The sequence below is a fragment of the Balaenoptera physalus genome, assembly GCF_965194825.1.
Source record: "Balaenoptera physalus genome assembly, chromosome: 14".
NCBI classification, from domain to species: domain Eukaryota; kingdom Metazoa; phylum Chordata; class Mammalia; order Artiodactyla; family Balaenopteridae; genus Balaenoptera; species Balaenoptera physalus.
This window is the reverse complement of record NC_138893.1, coordinates 82,317,525-82,337,239: the sequence shown is the minus strand read 5'-3', so window position 1 is coordinate 82,337,239 and position 19,715 is coordinate 82,317,525. Positions and strand designations below refer to the sequence as shown.

Here is a 19,715-nt window from a genome sequence, read left to right as displayed (position 1 = left end):
CCCAAATGATTTTAGTTTAGGAATAAGTGATACTGACAAAGTATAACATCTCTCATTCCCTGATCATTTTATCCTTCTCAGAGGTGCCTCGTTTTCCTAACAAGAAAATTGAGAGACTGAATCTACTTCATACATGATCATCTTCTTAGAAAGAAAAATTGTATTGTTCTAAGACACCAGACCAGGACCTTGCTGGTGTGGTGACATGCCATACATAAACAAATGTTTCTCAGTTAGATGTTTAAATAAGTGAAGCTTCTGTGAAGTCTATCACAGAGCTCTCTGCCAAGTGACCCTCTCCTCCCTGGCCTCAACTCTTAGATGTCTCTGTTTTGCCCAAGATTCACCTTCTACTTGCTATAACCACAGCCATTTGGGGAGACAGAAATGGAGAAGTGGGATTGGTGTTGCACCCCAACTTAATATTCTGGCCAAGGTATAGTCCCCAAGACCCTTTGCCTCATATACCCCCTAATACATCTGAGACCAGAGTGGCTTGAGAGGCAAGAGTTGAGACTGGGTGGGATACGGACATCTGTAGATTTTTAAAGGCCTTGAGTGATTCTGGTGTGCAGCCAGGGTTGAGAACCATTGGGCTAGACCAGAAGATAGAAAAAGGAGAAATAAAGCGATGCAGTCTCACTCAGGTAGATTATTGGTTATAGAACACCATTAACTCATCTTTGGCCTGTGGCTGTCTCACAGGGGTCTGTCTCTAGCCCTGGTCACCCCCAACTTAGGAACTCATTCACAGATGTTCACCCTCCTCAACACAAGGGCACCACAGAGGGAGGAGAGTCCCCTTTCCTGCCTCCTGATGCCCTGCTTCTGAGTTTGTTTTCGTGAGTTCATATAAATACCTACCTTTTCCCTGAGTGACTGACACACAGAATGACCACCCCCTTCAAGAGAGGCCATGCCCGCTCACAGAATCATGGAACTCGTCTGGTAAATTCCAGCATGGTCTTGTAGGCTTGCACGCACACGCGTGCACGCACACACACAGCGTAGCAGGGGCATCATGCCCCAATCATACAGCTGCCCCTCATTCCTCTTCCACTAGACTTGGGAGAGAGGCGGGAGTGTTCAGTAAGAAAGACCAGTGGCCCTGCTGCGTGACTGAGGGAGAGCCCAGCACCAGAGCAGTCTGCGGAGGAGCTGGTGGGATCTTTGAGAAGGGAGATTTTAAAGGGCGGCTTACATAAAAAGAAACGAAATTGAGTTATTTGTAGTGAGGTGGGTGGACCTAGAGTCTGTCACACAGAGTGAAGTAAGTCAGAAAGAGAAAAACAAATACCGTATGCTAACACATATATATGGAATCTAAAAAAAAAAAAAAAATGGTTCTGAAGAACCTAGGGGCAGGACAGGAATAAAGACACAGACCTACTAGAGAATGGACTTGAGGACACGGGCAGGGGGAAGGGTAAGATGGGACGAAGTGAGAGAGTGACATGGACATACATACACTACCAAATGTAAAATAGCTAGTGGGAAGCAGCCACGTAGCACAGGGAGATCAGCTCGGTGCTTTGTGACCACCTAGAGGGGTGGGACAGGGAGGGTGGGAGGGAGGCTCAAGAGGGAGGAGATATGGGGATGTATGTATACATATAGCTGATTCACTTTGTGATACAGCAGAAACTAACACACCATTGTAAAGCAATTATACTCCAATAAAGATGTTAAAAAAAGTAAAAAATAAAAACAAAATAAAGGGGGGCTTGTGACCCAGGGCAGCCAGCCCTCCTTCTCCAGAGACTTGCTGTTTCCATTCTCTGGGTTTCACTGGCTCAGGCCATTTTCCCAGGGACACACTTGGGTCTTCTAGAACATTTGGGTCTTTGTTTCATCTGTCCTGGGACCGTCCCTGGGTTCTGCTAAAGCCCTCCAGCCATCATTGTTATTGTGGTTTGATAGGCTTGCTGTTTCCTGAGGGTAGTCCTTGAAGTTAAGGACTTAAGGGCCAAAGGGAATTTAGGGAGCATAGAACTGTGCTTGCTGGGAGCTTTCAGCCGCCAGTTTTCTTAAGATCGTTCCTCGAGGCAGAATATGTTTGTTTGTTTGCTTTTTCATAGCTTCTTCCTTTAATTAAATTTATATTTGGGTGGTTAGATGGGGGTGGGGGTGGGAGGAGAACTGTCTGAGGCAGTAGAGTGGGTGGAATGGTTTTCAGGCATCTCAGGCAAAAGTAGGAAAAAGGAGAAGTAGCTCTTCTCAGTCTGACTCCATACAGCAGTCTGTCTCCTCCTTCTGTCCAAATTTTATTTCCCCTACAGTAAGGATATCTAGTCACCAAATGATCACCTTGAGATTTTATTCATTCAATATGTTGAATAATAATAATAGCTAACACTCATATAGGGTTTCTGTAATATGCCAAGCACTGTTCTACGTGCTTTGTATTAATTCATTTAATTATTATGACAACCCTAAGTGATCAGTATGATTACTCTCCACATTGTATGGATGAGGGATCTGTACAAGAGATTAAATAACTTGCCCAAAGCCACATAGCTGGTACACGCAGACCCTGGATTACGTTGCAGGCAGTCTAGCTCTAGAACCCTTGCCCTTAACCAACCTGTAGTGCCTCTTATGATCTGTTATGCCGTATTCAGTAAGTGCCATATTGTTTTAAAATACTTGTGGCCTTGTTGCCCATCTTTTAAAAATTCTTCTCATCTTTTATTTAATGCAGATGGTCTCAAAGTATGGTCAAGGGACCCCTGGGGAATCCCTAAGGCCCTTTCAGGGAATCTGCAAGATAACTATTTTCAAAGTAATAGTAAGATACTATTTGTCCTTTTCACTCTCATTCTCCCGCGAGCGTTCAGTGGAGTTGTCAAGAATTTCATGACCTGTGATATCACAACAGATTGAATACCAAAACAGATATGAGAATCTAGCTGTTTTCTCTTAAGCCAGTTGTGTGAGAGTTTGGAAAAATGTGAAACAGTGCCACTCTTCTCACTATTTTTTTTGTTTTGTATTTTAGAAAATCATGTTAACACATAATGGGTTTATGGGGTGTGTTATTTTTTTTGAATGAATGAATAAATAAATATTTGTCACATTTCTCTCTAAAATTAATATCTATAGCCCTTATAAACAGAAACTCTTAAACAACTTGTTTTTAATGTAAAGAGATCCTGAGACCCAAAAGTTTGAGAATCACTGATTTAATGTATAAACCCTTGCTCTTCAAGTGTGGTTCATGGTATAGGAGCTTGTTAGAAATGCATAATCTCGGGCCCCACCACACACCTACCAAATCAGAAACCAGTTGTAACAAGAGGTGATTGTTTGCATAGTGAAGGTTGAGAAGCATAGGCATAGAAGCTATGGACAAAGGCACTCGGCGACTCAGTGACCCTGGCTGAATTTCAGTATGGCGGGGCTTTGGAGATTCCTGTCCCCAATTCTCTACCACCAAGGATCTGGGTGAGGTCTCCTCACCTGAGATTCTTCAGTCCCACTGTCTCTTCATTGGCTCTCCTACTGCGCAAGGCGGTTTTCACATCCCCATCAAAGTCAGCCGCCCCACAGCAGAGTTTATGGTCCTCAAACTCGTGTGCATCAGAATCACCTGGAGGGCTTGTTAAAGGCCGGGCACTGGGTTCTGCCCCCAAAAGTTCTGATCCATAGGCCTGAGAATTTGCAGTTCTAACAAGTTCCCAGGTGATGCTGATACTGTTGGTCTGGTACCATGCTCTGAAAACCACTGGTCTGTAGACAGTAGACTGAGAAGCCAAGCAGTGTTTATTCAAGTTGTTACATAATTACATCAAGCCCATATAATTATGGGAGCGATGTCTTAAACTTTCACATTTTCAAAACCAAGCTCTTAAAATACAAAATATCTCAAAAATTCAAAATTTCCAATTTTACTGGGGACGCATCTGTATCTTTTAATAAATGGAAAGCAGTAAGAATTCAGGCAGGTCCCAGATCATTTAGAATACCCCTATTCTCTTAAAACAGTAGGAAGGCTAAGGTTCAGCTTCCTTCTTTACTAATTGCAAAATCACCACAAAATTTCAGTGAGGAGACATAAATAGCCTGTGAAATTCATTTATCTCCACTTTTTAAACTGATAACATGCCATTTGTCCAGTTGGTCACAGAGCTGCTTAACCCCAGAAACCAGTAACAGATGAGCGTGGACCAGTGAATTTCCGTCCCCAGTCATGAGATACATGGTTAGAGCCATTGGATTTCCTCTGATTGAGAGCGGCCATAAATCCCTGGCCTGCTGTTAGTTCCCAGGCTTGCAAACCCAGTGCTGACTACTGATAAGAACCCTTCAGCGGGGTTTGCTGAGCTAAACAGGTGTCCGATGAAAAGTGTATAATCCGTGAAGATTATTTTTTCCCTAAAAGCAGCTAGTTACTCCAAAGCCATATAATCCAGACAGATGGGATTTGGGAGTACCTTGCCAAAGTCTGCCCTTTTGTCTTTGAGGAAGTTCATATGGTTTGGCTCCAGGTGGTAGAAGAAAAAGGTGTGCAAGGGTGAGGGTGGCTGCCTTTGGGAGGAAAATCCTTACCTGTGCCTACCCCCTTGCTGAAGAACATTATTCCACTCTGGTCTAGTCTAATATTCTTAAAATATTACTTGTTTAAAAGGAAGGAATGTTTCATATTAAGCAAGGGTTAACCTTGCATTTAATATGCTGGGAGTTCAGTTAATTTGGGAATTTAGGCTGTGAAAACAAATCGTGACCTTGTCCAGATAGTTCCTTCCTTATCCTAATTGATCTGACTACAGGAAGGCAACTCTCTACCACTTCTTTTCCGACCCCTAGGAGAGAATTAACCATTTCAAACATTAGAGATCAGAGGTAGTTAACATGAGGACTGATTATCTTACTACAAGTAGGTCAGCCTTAACAGAGGTGAGGTTAAATTTGGGTCCCATGCAATACAGCCTAGAAACGTTTACGTTTTTGCAGACATCACCTTGTTCTTACTTTCCCTGTAAGCAAATACCTTGATAATCTTTTGAATATAGTGTGTGGTCCATACACTGAAACTCAGACCTCACTTTCCTTTGGGTAAGTAGTTCCAGTGAAGCAAAAGAAGCAGCTAGTTTCCTCGAGATAGTAATCAAGATAGTTGATGTGGATGAAGGGTATACGGGCCAGTCAGCTTTCAGTTGCAAGTCTCCTGATCACAGAGTAGGTGCTATTCACCAGCACCTCTGGCTCACAGACAATTTAAAGGGAATAATTTCACCAGTGATTAATTATACTGCAGCTACTGGGATTTGTCCTCCAAACATCACTGTTTCCAGTCTGAACAGCCAGGTTTCCCCAGGGGTAGTTCAGGTTTTCTGATTGAAAGTATCCTGAGTTAAGGAAAGGTGTTAGAGCACCACAGGAATCTATTCACCAGGGGTGTATTGTACTTGTTTCAGATGCTTCAGGATAATACACCGGCTTCCAAGATAAGTGCTTTTTATTTCCCTGCATCTTAGATCAATTATTTGGAATCTTTTTGGTAAGTTAAATTTAAGAGCTGTAACTTAAAGCACCACATCTCTATAATCACTCAATAAGTAAATGTTCTTGCCAAAAATTATTCTGTCAATGGGCTCTATAGTAATGATGATTTAAGGAGCCTAGAAAAAGTAGAAGGAAACAAAAGATGGCAAGAAATTCATTATTTAAAACATTCCATGTTATGGAGGTCAAGTCATGAAGCTCCACCAGCTACAGCTGTTTTGAGGACAAGTGCCTGCTGCAGGTAAAATTTAAATCATGTATTACATCAACCTCGTGCACAAATGGAGTAGAGGAGACATAGCACAACTTTTCCTGCTAAGCTACTGTACACATTTTAACATATTACCGGTGATTTCAGTTAACTCGTAAGGAACCAGAAATTTGTCCTTGGTCATTTTGGTTGTTGAAATGGATTCCATTTAAACCAAAAATTTCTCCTTCAGGAGGAGACTTCGTGGGCTTACAAATGGCTCTTAGCATAAGTGTAAGTTCCTTCCACTGGTGTAAGCTCCTTGAGGGGCTCGTGAGTCCGAGAGGAGAAGGGAAAACTAACTGTAGGCAGTGCAATGATGCCTTCGGACAGTGGCGTTGTGTGGTCTGTAATGTTGGTGCCCATCATCCCTGAAAACCTGCTTGATGTTTTCTGGCTGCAGTTTGGGTTTGCAGTTTTTCCTCTCCCGCATCCAAGAAAGTATCACTTCCTGGCAGGTGTCGGTAGCCTTTGCAGCCTTCGCTAGCGCAGTACAGATGTGTTCGCTGTCAATGTCTGGTGGGCTCTGTGTACGTGGGCTCGCTGGGGCTCAGTCACAGACCACGGACTGTGTCCAAGGGAGTGTCCCAGGAGACAGCCACTTAACACGGTGGGAGCAGCAGGTGCCGGAAGGTCCATGCCTAGATGCTCTCTCTCCACAGACCCCAGGTTGCCTGAGAGTTCCAGTGGCCTAACCCATCTGGTCTCAGGCCCTGAGAAGGTATATGCTACTACCTCAGGGTGTAAAAGCTTGCACTGTGTAAACTACCTTTGGGAGGGATTCTGGCTGCTTTCTCTTAGCCCAGTGTAGGGCTTGTGGGAAGAGAAGACAGAACAAAGAAATACATGTGCTTCCTGGGTAAGGTTGCTCATCACAGTGGGGACATAAGGTAGGGAGGGCACATACTACCTTCTGACCACTTTGGTTGTACAGAGATTTTTTTCTGCTGGGCTGGGGTGGTGGCAGGGGGGCTTTCTGTCCCCAACTGTGGGGTTCAGATAAGAACCAACGAGGGGCTAGGGAATTTCACAGTCACTGCAGGAGACTTTTAATGGCGGGGTCTCTTGGACAAAAGTGGATGGTCCCATATCCGCGATACTGTGGCTCTTTTCCCCTCCCCTCCCCCCAACCTGCTGCCCCAGAAGTACAGAGCTGGGACCTCCAGCCGAGGGAGTAAATTTCTCAGCATGTGCCAGGCACTTAGGGGGCAGGTGACAGATGTGCCAGTTATCTGTGTTCTGAAGTTTGGGCACGCTTTGTACTCTGGTGACAGAGAGCTCCTCTCCACATTGACGGGGCACGATCTGGGCTGGATTCTGCACAGTGGCCGTCAGCGTTAGCATTCCTGACATACTGCTCTTGAAAGCCATGGTGTGCAGCCGAATGACGTGTCGACAGTGGTTTGACTGTCAAATTTTGTGGTGCTTGTTTGCATTCAATCAAATACTTTGCACTTAAACATGAGTTAAAGAGACAAGTCAAAAAGACTTCAACAAAACCTAAAGTTAAATATATACCTATCCTTTATAATAGCGTTCAGATTAAAACCATCAAAATGCAAAATGTTGTGGTTATACCCCTCCAGGGTCAGAGTGAATTTCTTGTTCTATATTTTTGCATTTACAGTGATTCTGAGAGGCAGGAAAATGCATCAGAGGCATTGATTTCTTCTAACAAAAAATCCAAAATTGAGAAAATTCTTGAAAATGCGGCCATTTTGAAAATGTAGATAAAGAAGAAAAATGCTGAAGATTTGGGTGGTTTACAGAGCAGCATGATTTTGTAATTGCTGCCACCTACTGTATGTGGTTGATGTTTGTTTAAATTTAGGAAGTTCATGAAGGTGAGGCTGTTGAAATAGATAATTAGAGCAAGGTAGACATCATTAGTTTATAACATTTCTTCTCTACTCCATAAGTGGCTCTTAATTACCGAGACAGCCGCCAGCTTTCATTCATTACCTTCAAGTGGGTTTAAAGTTTTTCTCATTTTAAACTTCCTCTGCCAAGGAACCTTCACAGCAATGCTGTCGAGTGCGCGTTCAAAAGCTTACCGTGCTCAGGGCTTTTCTGAGTTCACATGAAACTGTGTGTCTTAAGGAGGTTGTTTTGCTTTAATTTGTAGAAGCAACGGTTGGATTATAAATTAATTTCCATGAAAGAGGTGAAAATAGAGCTAGTGGAGCTGGTATGAGTTGCAGCAGTTGACTTAAAAGACATTCTTTTATTAGTCCTAAAACAAAGCTTCAGATCAGCCGCTAGTTAAATGTAACAAGCAATATAGGATCTCAGTCAACAGAGGCCCTTCTCTTTTATTAAGACCCAGCTGTCAAAGGGTCATTCGGTCCTTCCTGTGGAAAACAACTCGCCCATTAATGTTTGGGGTGGTCCCTCGACAGGATTTCTGAGTGAGTGCCTGACATTTAGTTTTTGAAAGGATCTAAAGCTGGGGCACTTGGACGTTGAGACTTATCAGAAGTAATGTGTTCAACCTTAGCTTCGTTAAATATGCCACAGTGTATGTCTGGAATGCTGCCACCAGCTACGTGAATTGACTTACAGGGCTGCTATAAAAGATTCAGGAGCATAAACTTCGTGGAGATCAAATCACTGTAGCTGGGAAGAGACTATACATAAAATTAATGCACTTCTCTGATGTGATGTTTTTACCTTGTTGCTACTTATATTATTTCAAGTGGCCCCTGTTCCAATGTCTGAAAACACCACAGTGAGGTCCACTTTTGCTTTTTCTGCCCTAGGCTATTTGCTTTCTAGAAGAGAAGGCCAAGCAGGATCTCCTGAAAAGCCACTCTCTGATCTGGGCCGTCTCTCCTACCTGGCCTACTGGAAGAGTGTCATCTTAGAATATCTCTACCACCACCATGAGCGGCACATCAGCATCAAGGCCATCAGCAGAGCTACGGGCATGTGCCCACATGACATCGCCACCACTCTGCAGCACCTCCACATGATTGACAAGAGGGACGGCAGGTGAGTACTGGTGCCCTGGGCGACCCAGCTGCCTCTTAAGCATCTTACATAAGAAAGGGTCCCTAAAGTTAGGCGGCTTCATTCCAGTTAAAGGTAAGAGGTTCCCCAACGGTATTATCAAAACCTTTCTCCTAAAAAGAAAACAGGAAATGACCCTTTTTTGCTGGCCAGATTTCAATATGCTGTATCCTTTCATTGATGAGCTTTCTGGCTTTTCCTAACCCAGGTAATATTAGTGCTAGCATACATCAATATGTGAAGGTGAAATGAAATTTCAGCTGTTGATTGCACTTTGTTCTGCCTCCTCACATTACAGATTTGTCATCATTAGACGGGAAAAGTTGATATTGGGCCACATGGAAAAGTTGAAAACCTGTTCCCGGACTAATGAGCTTGATCCAGAGAGTCTGAGGTGGACCCCAATTTTAATTTCTAATGCTGCAGTTTCTGAAGAAGAACGAGAAGCTGAAAAAGAGGTAATTTGGCTTCATCAGCCTAAGTTGTGTAACTTCAATCTTGTAGCATTCTGAAGCTAAGAAAGTCATTAACATCATTGTCAAAAGCTTGGTTATCTAGAGAGCTCGTGAAATGATATGGCACTAATTTAGCCTAACTGAGGTTGCATGGTAAGACATGATAATTTTATTGAGTATGAAAAATGAAACATTTATCATTGATCACAAAGCAGCATTTTTCACTACTGACAGCATGTAATCAGATCACATTTGGTGCTGAGCTCCAAGGCTGCAATGTCAATCGATTCTTTGTGTTTATGAACTTGCTTAAAGTGCTCCATGCCAGTGAGCATGTAATGTAGTGATAAAGGACTCAAACCAATTCGCTGCATCATTAATACTGCTAAATATCCCATGAAACCCAATCTTCTTTGATTTGTTATCCTAACTGATGCAAAAGAATTCTGAGATGATGCAGCTGGAATGCTGCTTGGCTGGCTGACTATCCTGATCAGAAATGACTTAGAGATCCTTTGCCTTTGATCCTTAGAGGCTCTGGCTGTGTAACTGCCCTCTCACTAGCCTGCTATTTTTACCCTCCCCCCTTAGGCTGAGCGGCTAATGGAACAAGCTAGCTGCTGGGAAAAGGAGGAGCAAGAAATCCTGTCATCTAGAGCTAACAGTAGGCAATCACCTGCAAAAGTACAATCGAAAAATAAATATTTGCATTCCCCGGAGAGCCGGCCAGTGGCAGGGGAGCGAGGGCAGCTAATGGAGCTGTCTAAAGAGAGCAGTGAAGAGGAAGAGGAAGAGGAGGAAGAGGAGGAGGAGGAAGAGGAAGAGGAGGAAGAGGAGGAGGAGGAAGAAGAAGAAGAAAATATTCAAAGCTCTCCTCCAAGGTTGACTAAACCACAGTCAGTTGCCATAAAGAGAAAGGTATGTGTCTGTTTAGATTTTCCGTCCAAGTCAGTTTCAATCACATGTTATTTATCATTGCAAACATTCTATCTATTAGTATTTGTTTCACTCTCCATTCTTTAGATGTAGTTTATTTGTATCCAGTCCCACTGATCATGTATCGTCATCGTTTAGCTTACAGTCATGATTGTGTTTATTCTTTGTGGTTTGTTAATGCTGTGACAGGAAACCAGGGACAGGCAGGCTTGCTAGTCTGGTAGTTACTGCCACCTGCTGGTTCATGGGACTGGAGTAAATCAGGCTATGGGAACAGAAAAGGACCCAGGGGAGCACTTAAACCACACTTCAGTGAATTTTGATGAAAACACCAAGGCCGAGAGAGGATAGGAGACTTGTCCAAGGTCACACAACTCTTTAGAGATGGAGGCAGAACCAGATGAGTGCTCAGACTCCAAGCCCAGCACTCCTGATGCTATTTCTTGTTCTTGGCATAGAATTGTTAGAAGGTATTTTAAGCCCTTCAGTTTAATGCTATTTTGCTTTATGCAAGTACACATTACTGAAATGTCTCATATCTTAGTAGCCTGGTGGTTTCTCTAGATACACATACCCTGTGCAGAAAGTAAAAAATTGATTTTGTCTTTAGGTAACTGCTCAACCCAGAGCTGATATCTTTGTCTTTAGTACCTATCTGTGACATAGAGAGGGACCAGACACTGTAGGATAGCCAAGACTAATAGTGACAGAGCAAGTTAAGGCTGTGCCCCAAGGCCGCCCTATGTGGTGTCTGTCAAAGAACCTGCTGTTCTGACTCCCAGCTTGGCGTGCCTTTATCTAAGCCTGGCAATCTTCTAGTGGAAGGGCAGCTGTGGGGAGGTGCTAGAAAGGAGCATCCCATAGAGTGGACTTTAGGCTTATGAATAATATTTTGATTTCTTACAAGGAAAATGTATTCATGCATTATGTATACAACAAAAGAAATTTGTTTTAAAAACATAAAAAACCAGAATTATCCAAGGCATGATAAATGCCCACTGTCATATAAATGGACTCAACCTAAAGAAAACCAGTTCTGTATATTGGCTATACTTATGTTTGGGAAAATTCTAATGGATTAGGGAGAGAGCAGGCCAGCTGGGGGGATTAATAATTTTAAGTGTTAAATTACAGAATGTGACTATCAGGATTTATATGTGCACTTCAGTGAACATTCAGACAGTTAAAAATGTGAGACACGATAATTCTTGGATACATTTTACTTAGAGTTTGAGTTTTAACCAAGCATATTGAACCCTTCTTTGCAATGTATTTTCAGTAATTTTTCAGACCCATTATTGACAGATTACATCTTAGCAGCAAATCTGCCTATTCTTCTTATATTTGAATTTTGTATCATTGAGTACTTTTTGCTTGGAAAAAAAAAGCATTTTATATTTGCAATCATGGAGAGTCATTTGTGCCAACCCGTAGAACAATTAGAAAAAAAATTTTATATCTTATGTAAATAAGACACTTTCCACATGTCTTTAGATTTTCTTTAGATGCCATCTATGTTAAAATATTTTGGGGAATTCCCTGGCGGTCCAGTGGTTAGGACTGCGCGCTTCCACTGCCAGGGGCTAAGATCCCACAAGCCTCGCGGAACGGCCAAAAAAAGAAAAAAAGTAGAATTATCAGTGATATCCTTGCAGCCACCAATACATGACTCTAACATTGTAAACAGAGTAATTCTTTCTTCAAGTACCCTTTCTTCTTTTGCATCATTCCCGACGTCCTATGAAATGGGGAACAAGTAGGCTAGTCTTGTACCCATCATATATTTTACAGTGCTTTGCACATAGTAGGTGCTCCTTGAACAGTTATCAAGTATTAAAATGCGTGACCCAGTGGCTAGTTGATTGTTGAAACGATTATAGAAACATTGGTGTCCATGATGACTTAATCACTATGATATACGGGATTTTGAAGCCAGCAGGTACTACTGGAAAGTATATGCTAGAAAAGCAAACCTTAGCTTTTAAAATCTACAGTTCAGCTGCTAGGATGTTCCCTCTCAAAGCATCTGCTTGAGTAAACAATTGTTTTATTTGGAAAGCACTTGCCTCTGTAGTAGGAGCCCGAGAGGGATGTTAAACATCAAATGGAAGGTTAAGTACAAAGACATTACAGAAGTTTTTACGTGTAAGAGTCTCAGACACGCGTTCAGTACATGTTTGCTGCATATCGACTCAACACTGTAATTTCTCATGAGCTCTGATGTATTATGTTTGGCATTAATTTCAGAGGCCTTTTGTGCTAAAGAAGAAAAGGGGTCGTAAACGCAGAAGGATCAACAGCAGTGTAACAACTGAGACCATTTCAGAGACGACAGAAGTACTGAACGAGCCCTTTGACAACTCAGACGAAGAGAGGCCAATGCCACAGCTGGAGCCTACCTGTGAGATTGAAGTAGAGGAGGATGGCGGGAAGCCAGTGCTGAGAAAAGCATTCCAACATCAGCCTGGGAAGAAAAGACAGACAGAGGAAGAGGAAGGAAAAGACAATCATTGCTTTAAGAATGCTGACCCTTGTAGAAGTAAGTGGAGGAATTATAAAAACCTTACCCTTGTGAATATCTGTCTATTATTGCCAAAAAGCAGGCACCTGAATTCTACCCAAAGGCATTTCTGAGGCTGTACCGACCCACTAGAAATAAGTGCTCATCTGTCCTTTCTCATTCATAAAAGGTTCTATCCCTTCTTCCTGGAATTGGATTTTTATGTTCAACAACTTTAGAAGTTTAACATAGACCAGAACATCCCTCTAGGTGGGTTCATCTTACTTTCCAGAAATCGGCTTATCCTCAAAAATTTTGAAGTCTGTCAATAAGAAACACATTGCACTTCCTTGATTCTAATATGTACTTTTTTTCACATTTAACATTTCTGAAATCAGGGTATATATTATTATTGATGTGAGCATTGAATGCAGTAGTTTCTTTTTTCCTGAAAAACAAATATTAGTAAATTGATGATGTATCCTATAATCAGTGGTGTCTTTGTATATGTTCTTATCAAGAATCATCTAAAACCTACCCACACCATCACTATTAGCTTTGATAATATAGGATAATGTGGAAATCAGGAGATTATCCTTCCTTTCAAATTACTGTTTTACAGTTGCTATTGGCAGGGACACCCCACCCCATCCTCTAAAAAAAATATTAAACACCACTGACTCCTCTTTGATGCCCTATTTAAAAGAAACCATCCCTTGCCTGTCAGGCTGGGAACTTGAGCTTCCAGCTCAATCATGAGGATTTGTGGGACAGTCTGTACTCTACAGTGGAAACGACTCTATTCAAAACCTTACTTTATTTCAGTCTAGAGAACAGGCCATCTCACGTCCCTGGAAACCACAGGTTATCACTCTTGCCTTTGAAAAGCCACGGTTTTAAGAACGTGAGCAAGCAGCTCCTTGACTTTCTTAATTAACAAGAATACTATTGCCACATACATACTTCGCTGAGGCAGTGACATTTCACCCTGGGTATAGAGGAACCAAGCCTTGTTTGTTAGTTTCCTTAAACAAATAAACATACAAAAACAACTGCAGAAAGAGGTCATTTTTTTGGTGTGGAATTTGAGCCTTATTTCCGCTTCTTAGCTGTCTTCTCGGGAGCCTGTACAAGAATCATCACTGCCTTCATGCTCCACTTTGTGCCACTTGCCTTTAAAAATTCCAGGTTGCCATATTATACCTGATTCCTTTCAGGATCTTCTTTCTTAAAAAATAATTATTGGAAAACTCATCTTCTGACTTAGAGGGGTTTCCTACAAACGCTGATAGGTCTAGTAGCACGTGGAATAAGAATGTGGAATCCGAGGTCACTGGCATGCCTGTTGCCTGTCCATACGTATAGACTTATGAACATAGTGAGATGTCTATTAACTGGAGATTGTACTTTGCACTTCTGAAGGAATCAGTCTACAGCACCGTATCTTTTCAGCTAGCCAATTTGAATATAATACATTCAGGTAAGTTTACGTGTAATCCTTTTATTACATAAATGAGCTAAGAGCTTACCCTGTTCTGCACTGATTGGATTAGATATCCAATCTGGCAAACGGGATCTCTGTTCCACACTGATTATTAGATCTTGTTTTTGTTCTCCAAAATAGTGTTTCTAATAAGGCTATTTCTCTTTGTGAAGCTTTTCTTTTAAATTGACCCCTCTAGGAGATCAGTATAATCTTTAATTTTATAAAGATCTTAAGACTTGGGTGTTTTATATTTGTATTTATTCATATATTTACTTGTTTGCTTGCTTATATTTATATAAATATATTTATAATATATATATTTACATATTTATATTCATATGTGCATCTAGGTACAGTAAAAATAAGGTTAGCTGAGCTAAAATGAACTTGACAGTTATGGTTTGTTTCTTATTTAATATTCAAACCATACATTTGCACATTGATCCAAAATGCAATGTGGATAGAATTAGTGATAAAAAGAATACCTGTATTTTAAATGTTCAATAATTTCATGGTAATTACATTATAGTTTGTGTCATCCAGAAATGATGATCCTGGAGTAGATTACAGATGTATTTATGTTCTGGTTATTTAGTTATTTATTCATTTGTTTCAGAGGTACATAGTTTATTTTTATGCCAGAAAGAACATTCAAATCAAAGTAAATAATGTCATCTGAGATCATTTCAATCCAATAAATGTCCACAAGCTGAAGTTCACTTTCTCAGGATAAATATGCAAGTTAGACTTCTATTCATTTCTCCAGTACAGTGGTGATTGGGATATGAGCTAACTTTAACCCTTTCCCCTGCATTTCCTAATTTGCAAATATTCAAATTGATTCTTTTCACATTGTGGAATTCCAGGCTTTTGTATCAGAGAATATCTTGTTTGTCAAACTCACATAAGTTTAGTATAGCGGCCTGTATCCATGTGCTTCCTATAAAAAGCACAACTTTCTGTTAAGAGTGGGTTGTGTGTGGAGGTGTGTGGTGTGTGCACCATATATTGTTTTCCAGGCCTAGGTTATTTACTCCGTTTATACCACAATATTATTCTGTATTAGGTTTGACTGTGTCGTTAGCATCAACTCTTAAAATGCTAAATTGAAAGCAGTATGTGCTAAATTATTTAGAAAAATGAATTCAAGTTGTTCATGGTGATGCTTTCTAAGATTTTATTTTCCTTCCTCTCTCTTTCTCTCTGTCTCCTCACTAAGACAATATGGATGATGATGCAAATAACCTGAAAGAAGCCAGTAGAGACAATCCTGAACCTCTAAAGTGCAAACAGTGGCCAAAAGGAACAAAGCGTGGTCTATCTAAGTGGAGACCAAACAAAGAGAGGAAGACTGGATTTAAACTGAACTTGTACACCCCGCCAGAAACACCCATGGAGCCCGATGACCAGGTAACAGTGGAAGAACAGAAGGAGACTCCAGCAGACAAAACCAGCCCCGCTCCCACCAGGACTGAGGAGGAGGTCAAGGAAGCCGCGGAACCCCTGCTGCCTGGGGACGAAAACAGAAGGGAGGAAGCGTGTGCACCTGTAAGTCCAAATAAATCGCCAGGTGAAAAACCTGAAGACGACCTAATCAAACCCGAGGAGGAAGAGGAGGAGGAGGAGGAGGAGGAGGAAGAGGAGGAGGAAGAAGAAGGAAATGTAGAAAAAGACCCCTGTGGTGCCAAAAGTCAGGAAAGAGAGGAGCCCGAAGTCTGCACGGACAAAGAAGACCCTGTGCGTTTGGATGATCATGAAGAGGAGGAGGAAGAGGATGAAGAGCCATCTCACAATGAGGGACATGATGCAGACGATGAAGATGACAGTCACGTGGAGTCTGCCGAATCGGAGAAGGAAGAACGCCCAAGAGAAGCCTTCAAAGAAGTACTGGAAAACCAGGAGGCTTTTTTAGACCTTAGTGTGCAGCCTAATCATTCAAACCCAGAGGTCCTAATGGACTGTGGCGTTGACCTTGCAGCTTCGTGTAACAGTGAACCTAAGGAGCTTGCTGGAGCCACTGAAACTGCCCCTGAATCTGATGAGGAACCCACAGGAGAACAGGCACAGGAGCAGGACCAAAAGAACAGTGAAGAAGTAGATTCTGAGTTCAAAGAGGGAAACACAGCAACCTTGGAAATCGACTCTGAGACCGTCCAAGCGGTTCAGTCCTTGACCCAGGAGAACAGTGAACAGGACGATACCTTTCAGGATTGTGCCGAGACTCAAGAGGCCTGTAGAAGCCTACAGAACTACACCCACGCAGACCAAAGCCCACAGATCACCGCCACTCTAGACGACTGCCAGCAGTCAGACCACAGCAGCCCAGTTTCATCCGTCCATTCCCACCCCAGCCAGTCAGTACGTTCTGTCAACAGCCCAAGTGTCCCTGCCCTGGAAAACAGCTATGCCCAAATCAGCCCAGATCAAAATGCCATCTCAGTGCCATCTTTGCAGAACATGGAAACCAGTCCAATGATGGATGTCCCATCCGTTTCAGATCACTCACAGCAAGTCGTAGACAGCGGGTTTAGTGACCTGGGCAGTATCGAGAGTACAACTGAGAACTACGAGAACCCCAGCAGCTATGATTCCACGATGGGTGGTGGCAGCATTTGTGGAAACGGCTCTTCACAGAACAGCTGCTCCTATAGCAACCTCACCTCCAGCAGTCTGACACAGAGCAGCTGCGCTGTCACCCAGCAGATGTCCAACATCAGTGGGAGCTGCAGCATGCTGCAGCAGACCAGCATCAGCTCTCCCCCGACCTGCAGCGTCAAGTCTCCTCAAGGCTGCGTGGTGGACAGGCCCCCGAGCAGCAGCCAGCAGCTGGCTCAGTGTAGCATGGCAGCTAACTTCACGCCGCCCATGCAGCTGGCTGAGATCCCCGAGACCGGCAGTGCCAGCCTTGGCTTATATGAACGGATGGGTCAGAGTGATTTTGGGGCTGGGCATTACCCACAGCCGTCAGCCACCTTCAGCCTTGCCAAACTACAGCAGTTAACTAATACACTTATTGATCATTCATTGCCTTACAGCCATTCCGCTGCTGTAACTTCCTATGCAAACAGTGCCTCTTTGTCCACACCATTAAGTAACACAGGGCTTGTTCAGCTTTCTCAGTCTCCACACTCCGTCCCTGGGGGACCCCAAGCACAAGCTACCATGACCCCACCCCCCAACCTGACTCCTCCTCCGATGAATCTGCCACCGCCTCTTTTGCAACGGAACATGGCGGCATCAAATATTGGCATCTCCCACAGCCAAAGACTGCAAACCCAGATTGCCAGCAAGGGCCACGTCTCCATGAGAACCAAATCGGCATCTCTGTCACCAGCCGCCGCCACCCACCAGTCGCAAATCTATGGGCGCTCCCAGACTGTAGCCATGCAGGGTCCTGCACGGACTTTAACGATGCAAAGAGGCATGAACATGAGTGTGAACTTGATGCCATCCCCAGCCTACAATGTCAACTCTGTGAACATGAACATGAACACTCTCAATGCCATGAATGGGTACAGCATGTCCCAGCCGATGATGAACAGTGGCTACCACAGCAATCATGGCTACATGAATCAAACACCCCAATACCCTATGCAGATGCAGATGGGCATGATGGGAACCCAGCCATATGCCCAGCAGCCAATGCAGACCCCGCCCCACAGTAACATGATGTACACGGCCCCCGGGCATCACGGCTACATGAACCCGGGCATGTCCAAACAGTCTCTCAATGGGTCCTACATGAGAAGGTAGGCAAAATGGGCAGTCGCAAAACCCCTGGGCATCACTCTCGGATTGATCTGCACAAATACCTTTGAAGAGTACGATTTCAAAACCAGCAATTGGTGTGAATGCAAAAACATTTGTTGGCACCATTTATTTAAAAAAAAAAAAAAAAAAGCTGTATGCAGCAGAAAGCCTTATACAAGTTGTTTTTCTTTCTTCTTTTTTCTTTTTTCTTTTTTCCTTTTTCTTTTTTGGTACCTTTGTTTCTGTTACTTTTATATGAAATTCTCTGCAAAGGAAGGCCTCTCTTTGGACTACAGTTTGGAGGCAGCCACTTGCTGTGCCTGCTTCCATTAAACAATGTGGATATCAAGCCCCGTGCCCCAGCCCACCCCCAATTATCTGTTTTAATACTGAACCTAGAGTTTTTTTTTCTTCCCCGTCTACTCCATGTAAATGCCTTTAGCATTTCAGTTATTGTATATTTTGTTTGAGGTGACACTTCAGCATGCCGCTAATGTCTTTGTTAGTGACAGTGCATTTTGTAGTACTGTACAAGTGTTGTGCTAACGGTAAGCCATTTCTTAAGTTTTTTGCCTTGATTAGGGTGCCCTAATTTGAGGGTTTAAAAAAAAACTATATTTTTGTTAATTATAAAACTGTAAAGAGCTATAAAAGCTATTCCCATTTGGTTAGTCAAAAGGGTTTTATTGCTAAATGTTTGGTGTAAAGTTGAGACCCTTTTCCATTTTGGTGACAGATTTCTTTGGGGAAAAAAAGGCAGCTTTCTGTTTTATAAATGCAGACTTCTGTTTATTGAATGAAGCATATCTCAGTGTTTATCTGTCAGGTTTTGAAACATTTCATATATGTCCAAATACTTGGCAGGATTTAAAAAAAAATAGTGAATTTGGTGTAAAGTTGCTATTTTATGGAAATGCCTCTAACTTTACATTTTCATTCCATCTGTAGATTTTTCTATCTTTATAAAATATTGGAGTTATTTTTTAAGGAAAAATAGAGAAGTAGCTTGTGAATAGCTCAAACTAAGCTTACAAATCGCATGTAAAAAAGCAAAAAAGTTATTTGTGTCTGTTTATATTGCTTCCTTTTTTGTAGCCTTTGTACCTGTACAGGGTGACTGTAAGGGCCAAGCAGGAGAGGCGTAATCCTTGTATAAAATAGGAGCCAGCGACACTCTTGTATTTATCTGTTCTCTTTTTAGTCAGTCACTTCAAAAAAAAAAACAAAAACAAAAAAAACAAAAAAAGCTGTACATTTTAACATAAAATAAATTATGATGAGCCATTTTTAGCCTCTTGTGTCCTGTCATATTATGATTGATAGAGAATGACCAATTGAACTGTATCATGTGTCACATCTCAGAACACATACACATTTTGGGAAAATAAATTATTTAGTGTAAATCGGAGTTAAGAGATTTTCTGATTTGTTTTGACTTTGTGGGAGGGGGTTGGCAATAAATAAGAGTAATATCTAATAAAACCATCACATATACCAAATACCTATTTAATAAATTAATTTATAATGGATTTTAATGCTTTTCATGAAAGTTTATTTTATGCTAGTGCATACCTTCTGTATGCCAATCATTGTCTTTAAAATAAAGTGAATTTGTTTTTTTCTTTTTGACTTCGATCTTCATTTGCAAAGGGATCCTGCCCAAATATCCAGCTGCCTCATTTATACAGTCTGTATAAACTCCCCTCAGGGCCTAGTCCAGTGGTAGCAAACTTCATTTTTTTAAAGATTAATACAAAAAACACCCAATTTGGACTTGTACGTTTGAAAAATCATTTTCTTGAAAAAGGCGTGAAAGTTTTGCTC

General features: G+C 42.1%; 1 protein-coding gene across 7 annotated transcripts in view; it reads left to right on the top strand.

Annotated features, from left to right (window-relative positions):
• Positions 1–19,512, top strand: part of KAT6B (lysine acetyltransferase 6B) — a 179,969-nt gene extending 160,457 nt beyond the window's left edge. For all 7 annotated transcript variants that reach the window (XM_082424918.1, XM_082424915.1, XM_082424916.1 and 4 more), the window contains exons 14-18: positions 8,515–8,746; positions 9,063–9,222; positions 9,811–10,137; positions 12,403–12,694; positions 15,361–19,512. In XM_082424918.1, the coding sequence (XP_082281044.1) occupies positions 8,515–8,746; positions 9,063–9,222; positions 9,811–10,137; positions 12,403–12,694; positions 15,361–17,894 (3,545 nt within the window). In that variant the 3' untranslated portion in view covers positions 17,895–19,512. The remainder of the gene's footprint in view (positions 1–8,514; positions 8,747–9,062; positions 9,223–9,810; positions 10,138–12,402; positions 12,695–15,360) is intronic.
• The last annotated feature ends 203 nt before the right edge of the window (positions 19,513–19,715 follow it).